The sequence below is a fragment of the Gekko japonicus genome, unplaced genomic scaffold, assembly GCF_001447785.1.
Source record: "Gekko japonicus isolate JY-2015 unplaced genomic scaffold, Gekko_japonicus_V1.1 scaffold83, whole genome shotgun sequence".
NCBI classification, from domain to species: Eukaryota; Metazoa; Chordata; class Lepidosauria; order Squamata; family Gekkonidae; genus Gekko; species Gekko japonicus.
Window position 1 is genome coordinate 172,954 of NW_015168655.1, and position 11,914 is coordinate 184,867.

The 11,914-nt window shown below is 40.4% G+C and overlaps 1 protein-coding gene across 1 annotated transcript in view; it reads right to left on the reverse strand.

Annotated features, from left to right (window-relative positions):
* The window catches only part of HEATR5A (HEAT repeat containing 5A), a 91,441-nt gene that overhangs the window by 66,742 nt on the left and 12,785 nt on the right, over positions 1 to 11,914 (reverse strand). The window contains exons 6-8 of the mRNA XM_015415208.1: positions 10,814 to 10,974; positions 8,528 to 8,783; positions 6,041 to 6,196 (exon numbers count right to left, since the gene is read on the reverse strand). Coding sequence (XP_015270694.1) covers positions 6,041 to 6,196; positions 8,528 to 8,783; positions 10,814 to 10,974 — 573 coding nt within the window. The remainder of the gene's footprint in view (positions 1 to 6,040; positions 6,197 to 8,527; positions 8,784 to 10,813; positions 10,975 to 11,914) is intronic.

Genomic DNA, 11,914 nt, shown 5'->3' on the forward strand with positions numbered 1-11,914 from the left:
AACCATTGCTCTATTAGAACCAATCTTGGAAATTACATTTTCTGCATTCCTCCTGCCTTGCAGCTGCCTACTATTGGTCTACCCAACATTCTACTCTCTTTTTCTGTTTCAGTGTTAAATTTTCCCCCTTTTTACCCAGGAATCTACAGACTTTGCCTTTCTCCCTTTTACCTTACTTCACTTTTCTTTCTACCATGTCTTGTCTCTCATTATATTGAAGGCATTTTCATTTTTGTACCATTTTGTGCATGCTATTGTAGGAAGTGCCAAGCGTTCAAATGATTTTTATTGATTATTGCTATTTTACAGAAGCCTTTGGGAAGAAATTCTCTGGGAATCTCCTGGAGAGTTGACAACCTGTTTTAGAACACTAGACACTACTGTATACATGTTTTTCTAGCCCTTGTTTCAAAGAAAAAGAAAGGGTTTGTGATGTAACCTTTTAATTGGAAAATTATTGCAGGTGTTCTGTTTTCTCAGCCAAGTGTCCAAGATTTATTACAGAATCCTGCTACTTCAAAGAAATAGGGAGTTTTGTTCTTTGAACTGCAGGTGTGTTTCTACCTCGTTAAAATCTCTGCCATTTCCCATTAGTGGGTCAAGTTGACCTGGCAGGGCGCCAGCCAAGCCAAGAAATAGAATTAAGTGAGGTGCAATCGTATTCTCTATGCAACATTTATATTAAGTTTTTAAGGGTACTATATAGCAACTCTGAATGTTTATAGCTGACAATGAAAACCTATGCAGTGGTTTGTGAAACCCAGACTATGTTAGCTTGGGATGCTGCAATATAAAAAGAAAATACTCTGTTTGCATTTTTAACTGGAATAACAGAAAGCTGTGTTTAAGGTGTATGTGGGCAGTTCTAATTGGAAAGAAACTACTGCCAGCTCTAGGAGTTATTGTTCTATCTTGTACTTTTTAGAGAAGAGCCTAACTAGGTCAAAAAGGACAGTTATCTCTCCTTATATATAATTGAATAGTGGGTGCCAAAGTTCTAATTCTAAAATGCACTCCCTTAGTGTATGGCTGATGGCACTGCTCCTCAGCATATATCGCCACCAATCAGAAGGCAAAGCCCGGGTCCCGCCCACACCACAACTGCTGCGACAACCTGGTCTTTTGCATATGGAAGCTGATTGGACTTCAGGCCATTCCCCCCCCCAAACCCCCCCCCCCCCCCGGTTGGAATGTCAGTTGCTTATGGAACCTGCTGTATTCTGGTGGTGTGCAGGTCCCAGGTTCATGTATTAAAAGCAGACTGACACTGTTTGCCCAAAGCCAGAGCACTCTCCCAGAGCCTCTTTCTAGATCCCGTTGTATTTATTTCCACAACGGGCCTTATTTCTAGTATATATATATTGTAACAGAGAGAAATCCTTTCTCTTGATATAACTACTTGTGTGTTTTAGAACCTCACTGAGAATGAACTGAGAATGAACTGAACTGAGTCGATTCAGTCAAAGGTAACATAAGTCTGGGAGTAATGCCAAAAGGAATAAACAAGACTGCAAATCAAAAATAATGAGCTGCACCTGCATTGTAGGAGTGAAAACGCAGCCAACTAACATCCTGTATGCCAAATATGTGATTGATGACTGGCCAGACAAAGAAATCTGAACTGAGCATGTCTGTGTGATGTCAGTGATGATGTAAAGTGAGGAGGAGCAAGAAGAGTATATAAGTCTGCTTTCTGTATTTGCTCACTGAACACCCACGCTGTGAGGTGCTCCTTTATTCAAATAAATACTTTTTATTACCCTTTACTGCCTGGATGATTGTGTTCACTGTGTGGTTTATTGGCTAGCCACACAAGTCAAAGAACCTTAGCGCCTTTAGCACATTGGCAACACTATCTAAAATAATAATATTATATTACAACACTGTACTATCCTATACACTTACTGAGCTGAATAAGTGGATAAAGCCTGTACTGGTGCTGCTAACACCGAAAACCTTAGAAATTGTGATAATTACTGCAATGATCTTAGTCAGCATACCATGTCTGGATCTACTGCATTTGAGTACCCTGTTCTTTTAAAAACTTGTGGCACAACCACATCTGTATTCATATACTGTTCCACTAATTTTAGTTGGAATTCCTCCCAAGTGGGAATAGGACTGCATACAGATTGTAAAAAGTATATATTTATTCTAATACTAGGGTTCAGTTCAGATGTAATGGCAACCATAGTCACAAAAAAAAGATTATTCATTTGGGCATAATGGCAATTTATGGTTTACCACAAAAAGTAATAGTTGATTAGCTGGTAATGTGAGAAGGAAGAATGGGGTGAATATGTAAGCTTGAGGATCCCTAGGTTCATAAGAATTAGAACAATGTACCCTAAATTAGTTTTCACAAAACATAACTTAATTTCAAAATGATGTTGAAAAATACAGATAAATACAGGAAGCATGAAAACTGAGACTAAACACCATTCACTATGATCTCCAACAACTCAGAATGAATACACAATCTTTTCTCCATGAACCAGACACTCTTGTGATAAAGGCACCTCCTGTCAACACACTAGGCCTTTTCATAGTTCTTGTTCAAAATCCAACAATGATTAATGCTGAGGAAATCAAGGTCAAGCTGACTAGCTCAGAGGGAGAAATAAGAAGGATGGAAGGCATTGATCGGCACTGGGTACATCACAGGACCTAGTAGTTTCAAGGCCACTCCTACACATTCATATAGCCTCTGTAATGGTTACAGCTTACTGTTGAAAATTCCAGCCCATTAATGCAGGTGGATATGGCCAGTTAACGATAGATGGATGACCGATAGGTGGGTGACAGCAACTTCGGGGAGGCCATGTATAGATGCCTGCTACCTCAGCCAAAAGGGAGCATGTTCCACCAAGTGGGGGCCAGGGCAGAAAAAGCCCTGGGCCTGGTTGAGGCTAGACGGATGTCCTTTGGGCCAGGGACCACCAGGAGATGTTGATTATTAGAGCGTAAAGCTCTTCGAGGTGTATCCCTTAGATATCTTGGTCCCAGGCCGTATAAGGCTTTGAAGTTTATTACCAACACCTTGAAGCGGATCCGGTACTCAACTAGTAACCAGTGCAGCTGACAAAGCACGTGCTGAATGTGAGCCCACACAGGTGTCGACATCAGCAGGTGCGCTGCCGCATTTTGCACCAGCTGTAATTTCCAGATCAGCTTCAGGGGTAAGCCTGCATAGACCGAGTTGCAATAATCAAGTCTGGAAGTGACCATTGCATGGATCACTGTAGCTAAGAATTGGAGGGAGAGAGAGAGCTTCAGTAGCCTGATCTGCCAAAGATAGAAAAATGAAGATCTGGTGACTGCAGCAACCTGGGCCTCCATGGACAAAGAGGCATCCAGTGTTACTCCCAGGCTCCTCACTGTCTGGACTCACACCAGAGGTGCCCCTTCCAGTGTGGGGAGCCTGGTGCCCATGTCTGTAACCTCTCAACCCAGGAGCAGAACCTCTATCTTTGATGGATTTAACTTCAATTGACTCTGCCACAGCCATCCAGACACAGTGTCCAATGCCTCAGCCAGCTTTCCAGGAACGGAAAACGGATGGCCGTCCCTTAACAGATAGAGCTGGGTGTCATTAGCATACTGATGACAACCCAGCTCATAGCTTCAGACTAACTGGGTGAAGGAGCGCATGTAGATGTTGAATAACATTGGTGAGAGGATTGCCCCCTGTAGCACTTCACATTCTAGCAGGTACCATGGGGTGACCCTCTCAGCAAGCACCACCCTCTGTCCCTGACGATAGAGAAAGTAGGAAAACCATTTCAAGGCAGTCCCCTGAACTCCTACATTGGCGAGGCAGTGGGTCATGAGATCATAGTCGGCCGTGTCAAATGCTGCTGTTAGGTCTAACAACAACAGCAGTGCTGACCTGCCTCAGTCCAGATGTCTATAGAGGTCATCTGTAAGGGTGACCCGAGCTGTCTCCGTCCTGTGGCTGGGGCGGAAGCTGGACTGGAAGGAGTCAAGGACAGAAATGTCATCCAGGAAGGTCTGGAGTTCTTCAGCCACCACTCTCTCAACCACCTTGCCCAGGAACGGTAGATTCGATACTGGGCAGTAGCTGGTCAGGACCATCAGGTCCAATGATGTCTTTTTCAAGAGCAGACGAACTACCACCTCCTTCAGGGCCTCTGGGGAATTCCCAGTAGAAAGGGACAAGTTGATAATATCTCCCAGAGGGGCCTGAATGCTCTCCCCGCAAGATTTCACTAGCCACGAAGGGAATGGGTCAAGAGACAGGTAGAAGACCTCACTGCTGCCAGGATCCTGTCAACTTCCTCCTGGGAGAGTCAATTGAAGTGGTCCAATATCAGACCAGAAGACGGACAAGGGGCATCCAGTTCCTTTACTGTCTCAATTGTGGCTGGGAGGTCCTAGCAGATTGTCACAATCTTATCTGCAAAATAGCTTGCAAATGCCTCACAGTCAATAGCCAATTCCCTACTATTTGGTCTGCCCTGTGCAGAGTCGTAATAGACCAAATAACTCTAAACAATTGGACTGGGCATGAGCTCGCAGATGCAATGGAGGTCACATAGAAATCCTTTTTTGCGGCCTTTACTGCCATCCCACAGGCCCTCATGAACGTCCTTTAAGATGTTTGTGACACTTCATCATGAGCATGCTGCCACCTTTGCTCTAACCGTCTTATTTGCCTAACCTGTCTCCTTTAAGAGGGATTAGGGATTGGATACTCTTGGAAAATTCTAGACTACTGAATCTAGAAGGATTTAAGCTAATGATGGGGTGGCACAAGTACATATGGTATGATGAAGAAAAAACGAGAAAAACATTTGAAACACATACACTAAGAGGATCGTTAATGAAAATATGGAAAGAAATCAGAAAAATTTTCTATACTAAAAAACCAAATTGGGTGGCTCCCATAGAGGCTAATACAAAGCATACTCTGATAGACAAATTTACAAAAATAACATAAGGATTTGTTAAATAAGGATAATAAACTAAAATCCAACAAAGAATTAGAAAAACAAAACAAAACTTACATGGTGGGACAATATACAATTAACATCAAGATTTAACAGAGACAAAAATAGGATTTTATGAGAATAACAACGAATTAGACAAGATCTGGCTCTCCTCAAACAATAAACTAATACAAAAATTATATAACTTGTTATTAGCGGATTGTCTAATAGATGAGACTGTAAAAGGAGCCATGATATCATGGATGAGGGACGTGGGGCATCTCATAGAAATAGAACAATGGTCTAAAATATGGAACACAGCAAAGATGATGAGAGCAATTCCATATAAAGAAAATATTTTGAAGATGTTCCATAGGTGGTATTGGACACCAGACCGAATATCTAAGTGCTATAGAAAGGCTAATAAGAATTGTTGGAAATGTAAAAACAACGTGGGTACTTTTATACATGTCTGGTGGAAATGTGGAAGAATCCAAAATTATTGGACTAAAATATATAAAATATTAAGGGATATTACAGGATTAGATATTCCTTTTGTACCGGAGATAGCACTATTAAACATGCTTCCAAGTAATTACAGTGCTAAGAACAAATATCTAATTAGTTACACTTTTACTGCGGGCAAGAATTTAATTAGCAAAATACTGGAAAGGAGAAAAAATCCCCCCCAAGAAAGACCTGATTGATAAAATGTTGTCAATAGCTGAGATGGATAGATTAAATGTATTTCTACAAGGAAAAGAATATGAGATATTTGAAAAGAGATGGAGGAAGTTTTATGTTTGGTTAGAGAAGGGGGGGAAGTGACTTGTAATGATAAATGTAGTACATTCGATATGTTGCTATGTATGATATAAATTATAAATAAACAGTAAAAAAAAAAGAGGGACTTTGGCCTACAGGTTCTTTGACATCTCCCATGTTAGTTCTTGTGGTAATTCTACATCCTGAATCACAGGCTGAGATACCCAATTCATACCATGCTTTATTTGAATTTGTAAACTGTCAAACAGCTCAAGGAGCCAAACTCATATTGATATAATCACACAGAAAGAAATGCCACTCATTACCTGTACTAGAATCTTGCAGCACTGGTGCAGCTGTAGTGCCTAAGCCATGCATGAGGTTTCCAAGTTCTTCTAGGGCACATATAAGCATATGCTGGCTTCCGATTACATCTGTAGTACCAACACGGGTTTCCACATTGGAGTCACTAATTGCAGCGTCTAGCAACACAATAATGTTGATGCTTTATTGTATTTTTTTGTTTAGTTTAGAGACGCCAATGTTGGATCAGGCCAAAGGCCCATCCAGTCCAACACTCTGTGTCACACAGTGGCCAGAAATACCAGTGCCATCAGGAGGTCCAGCAGTGGGGCCAGGACATTAGAAGCCCTCCCACTGTTGACCCCCCCCCAAGCACCAAGAAGACAGAGCATCACTTGCCCCAGAGCCCCTAGCTATACCTTGTGGCTAATAGCCACTGATGGACCTCTGCTCCATATGCTTAAGTAAGACAAGCCAGGTGCCATCAGGAGGTCCACCAGTGGGGCCAGGACACTAAAAGCTCTCCCACTGTTGCCCCCTCCAGCACCAAGAATACATGGCCTCACTTGCCCCAGAGTTTCTATGTATACCTTGTGGTTTATAGCCACTGATGGATCTCTGCTCCATGTGTTTATCTAATTCCCTCTTGAAGCCATCCATGCTTGTAGCCACCACCACCTCCTGTGGCAGTGAATTCCATGTGTTAATCACTCTTTGGGTGAAGACTTACTTCCTTTTATCTGTTCTAACCCGACTGCTCAGCAATTTCATTGAGTGCCCACAAGTTCTTGTATTGTGAGAAAGGGAGAAAAGTACTTCTTTCTAAATAAGAGGGCAGCAGGCTACAGAATCCTATACTGCCTTCCTATAGCCTTTTTATTCTCTAGCAGGAGTCCTTTCCTACTGGCCTTAGCCAAACCTAAGGCTTATGTCACTACCTACCTTAACCATGTTTAATGAGGATTTGCTACTAATTAGCATTTGAAGCGGGTGCCTGAAGTCCACATTAACTATCATCAGCATTCTCAACTTAGTATTCTGTACTACTAAGCAGCAATGATTCTTTGGGTGAGGTGGGGAATACACATTTTTCAATTGTGTCTCTTTTGTTCTTTTGGTACTTTTCCTCAGTAAATCGCCATCCATGGGTGGGTTTGGGGGGATGGGGATGGATTTTAGAATGTTTTTAGAAATATTTTTTATAAGTGCACACATGCTTCAGAGTACGTAGTTCTTATAATATTTCAACCCTTCTCAACATCTTGAGAAATTCTACTTCTGAATAAAGGACATTCATTTTGGCTCTGATGTGTAGGAAAAGGAGTTTATTTGCACGTACACTAAGAAGCCACCTAATGAGCGAACCGCTATTCCATATGCTAGATGCTACTGATGCTCATTTTGAATGGTACAGGGTGATAAAACATGTTACAACACTTTCTATCTTTAAATCCCTTTTGCTTCTGAATCATGTTATTAGACACAGGCCTTGGCCAAGTTAATTCCTTCTCAGTTGTCCAAATGTAACTTGTATTGCTTCTACTTGATTCCCTGCACAACTATCTATGAAAATGCTAACTGCAGCCAAGCGTGTTTGGACAGTGGCTATTCTTTAATTAACAAGGCAGATTAATCATTCTTAGAATCTGCATACAGGAAATTATTCTGGACAGGTTACTGATACTTCTGCTTCAGAAATCTACATAAGACAGGCTATTTCAAAATAAGTGAATCTAACAGTACAGCAGATAAGAAAGAGCTTCCAGCAGTGCATAACAGTTGTACTGGTATAAGAAGTGCTGGTTATAAACCACTGGGCCCCTAATCTCACCAGGAAATACTGGAGGATGTACAAAAACATTGGTGGAACACATTACTCACTGATGCCCATCACCTGAGATGACAGTGGCAGGTGATTAGCTTTGCATGAACTACAGTTTCATGCCAGGTTTCTATACAAGACCCAAGTAATTTTGTTTGGCCACATAAGAACTAAGAGGTATGACATAGCTGAAGCAATCAGTAAAATAATCTATAGCTAAATGTAATAATTTTAAAAGAACTTACTGAGTATACCATCTACATTTTAGCACTTTTTGCAAGTTACCCTCAGAAATGGTGGAAGAACACAAACTTCCCATTCTGGGTCAGGGTAGCAGCAGTAATGGTAGATACAACCATTAGAACTACTTCCCATATATTTCTCTAACTCTTCTCTAAAATTAAGGCTAGGTGTTTTACAATGCAATTCTATGCAGGTTTACTCAGAAGTAAATTCCACTGTATTTTGTGAGATCTACTCCCACAAAAGCAGGCATAGGACTGCATGGTTAGTAAGCATTCTGAAAAAACCCAAACAATTCCAGAGAACTCTGTGACATTTTTGTACGATATTACATCAGCATTAGAAATATGATTACTCCATACACTTCCTGAGTAGATCACGAAATGATACAAGCATTGGTGAAAGGTGAAAGACAGAGGGGCATATAATCTTGTTAATCTCATACCCACAACTTTCTTCAGCTTCCAGATGGTTTGACAGATCTCCTTGGCAGTTGCAATTTGAGCTTTCTCCCCAAGAAGGCCTCCTACAGTAGCTCGGAGGATAAAGGAAATACACCGGCGGCTACAGATCACATCCATCTGACTCTGAATAGCTTTAGAGTGAGACTGAGCGACTAGGTCTAGAAGACGGGAAAGCAAGGCTGAGAAATTCCTTTCAAGCCACAGACCTCCTAGTGTGGAGATAAATACCACATATGCCTGAAAGAGAGTTTTGATTAAAGATGCTTTAAATCAAAAACATCAAAAAAAACCCCACAAAAAACACCCATGCATACTTCCAGTTATAAAACTTTAGTTTCATCATGCAGGTAGCCACTGCTAAAGATTTCTATAATTAACCCCATGATTACAAGGCAACATGTTTAAAGCATAAAATGGAAAAAGAGGCACAACATGTACTTCATTTGCCAAATTCAGAATTTATGCTGAAAAAACTGTTTTCAGTTAAAACAGCAGCAGAATAAACCAAATCTTATTTTACAAATTAATTTGACCTATTTTGCTGTTTTATTTTATTGCTGAGTAGGAGAAACAGCAGATACTTTGTTACGTAAAACATTACATTCGGCTTCATGAACAAGTGCTTCCAGCTACTTAACATTCTGCACATGGAACCCAAATTTAATGTATGAATGCATTTTTAGAACTATTATGCCCTTGTGGGGAGTCAAGGACTCTTCTAATTTTCAGGCACCCTTCCCCTGTTGTAGGTTTTAATTACAGAATGTTTGCAACTACTGAAATATTTCTTCTCATCACAAATGCAGTTTAATTGTCTTGCAACCATGGGAATCACAACAGAAAGGCAGAATATACAGCTGCTTCACAAGTCTATTGAGGTCATTTATCTTGCTGCATATCAACCCTTAACCAACACTTAATGAGTAGGTTTACTTTATAAATACTGTATGCACACAGAGAATCAGTCACAATGGGGAGTACATAAAAATGTAGGCACACACTGAGTATCGTCCTAATTATTAAAAGAGAGTTATTTTGAGGCCAATCCCTCCAATTTTATAATTTATTTTAATACATTTTCCTATCATTTTATTTGAAAATAAAGAAAATAGATCTCTAATTAGACAGTATTATGTCTGACTATATAGAGAGAGCCAATTATTCCAGAGGCACATTCCAGGAAACTCACTACCAACATAATATAGGAAAGCTATCACATGAATCCATCTTTCAGGAAAAAATGAATCTTCTGAGGACAGGGTTTTGTATTTCTGCTGAACACTCATCTTCTGGGGATAATGGAAGAGATTCACCCGCCCACCTCTAGATAGTGAATGCACACAACATCCCCCCCCCGCCAACCATTAGCAACAGAAACAACTCTAAGACTTTCTCCCCAGCAATCTGCTACAGATTCTGAACCAAAAATGATCCAGTTAACTCTATTTTTAAGATAATAAAGAACAAATTGCAGCTTTCTGCTGTTTAGATGTGGTATCTCTCTGAAGGATAAAAAAATTAGTAAGTGGCAAATCCTTCTCTTATTTTTCCTACTGGATTTGTGTCATTTTACCAAAAGCAATCCCATAAATTTAACACACATTACAACTGACGTTGTCACAGAACGTGTTCAGATACTGTCTTGCTAAATATAAATTGTTCTGTGAGTTACTTCACTTATAAATAGTATATATAATCTTGATGACTTATTGAGAGCAAGGCAACTGGCCCCAACAGTAAATGATGAGGAAAAATGTTGAAAGGTTACTCTAGGGCCAATCAAGTTGCTTCTGCATGCTTGATCAAGGACAAATTCTTTCAGACACTGACTAAGAACAATTACATGTTTAAAGAGAGACCAGATAACTTGGACTGCTTTTGTGGTATCTGAAAGTACATAACATTGCAAACTGCTCAGCATTCCTCTTACAAAAAGAGACTTTGCTTTTAATGGTGGGAAGCAATTTACAATACAATCCTAAGCACAGTAACTATGCTTTTAAGTCCATTACAGTCAATGGCCTTAGACTGAAACAACTCTGTGTTTAAAAATTTTATTCAAATATCCATTTTTGAAATCACACCTGGACTAGGCAACTATGATGCTTTCATCACTGTGATAGGACTTTTTAAATAAAATTAACAGCAATCTCCTGTCAACCGTTTGAAAACATTAACAATCAAGCTACCATGAGCATGTGGGTAAAATAGTGGGAAATATTAGAAGGGACATAATCAGTATATATATAAAAAAACATATGCCAAACCTGTGTGACTCCAACTCTAACATCCCTGCTGACTGAACTGGTCCCTTTTAGTATATCACCACTGGCTCGTAGAAATCCTGAACTCCCACGCAGGAAGCCTGTCCCCAGCAATTCCAACGCTTCCTCAAATGAAATTTTGCGAATATTTTGTTTGGCCGATGCTTTAAAAAAATAATAATGTACCATTCACTGAAAGAGGTGTACATATTTCTACTGTGTTCCAGTATTTTTTTTTACAGACAGTAGAACTATATCTAAATATTGAAGCATAAGTTCATAACAAAAATTTATTAGGTAAAAAAATCTGAAAAATGCTGGTCAGCCCAAGCCTGTGTATGGTTACTTAAACATCTTGTTGTGTTTAGTGATACAAATCTACATAAGCATTGAATCGTCAGAGGTTGTAGAAAGAGAAACATTGAATGCCATTTTTAAATACACCCTACATAAATGTAACTAGTAGTGCAACCCTGTGCATAGCTATGCCCATCTATGCCCACTAAAATCAATAGGCTTAGACTGGAGTAACTCTGTAAAGGGTTGTGTTATAGGATGAAAGATGTTAGTTTAAGGCACTATCAGCTCAAGTGTTGACAGCTTTCAGTGGTGCTAACACTAGAGATATAACATTATGCTACCATCTGATTTCTGCAATTCTGTTTATATTATACTAAGAGTACGGCCTGTTGTGGGAAGAAATACAACGAACTCTAGAAGGAAGCGCCAGGTGAGTGTCCCGACTGTGGCTGGTGGGGCGACAGAAGGAAGGGGAAAACAGAGAGAGGCAAGCCATGTTTATTTCCTTCTGCTTAGCTATAAGGCAGGGCTGTCTCAAGTCGTTTTGCTGCCCCAAGAGGGTAGTATGGGAGGACGGCCTCATGGTAACAGGTATGGTTCCTTCCACCCCTGACTTATGTTGATTTGGGGTTATGCAGTGGCAGCTAAGGTAGAAAAGCACCTCCTCCTATGCCATGTCTTCTGGGTTCCTAGGATCTGGAAAGCGATTTCATAGCCAGTTACAGGGTTGCCAACTCTGAGTTGGGAAATACCTGTAGATTTGAAGGGTAGAGCCTGGGGAGGGCAGGGTTTGGGGTGCGGAGG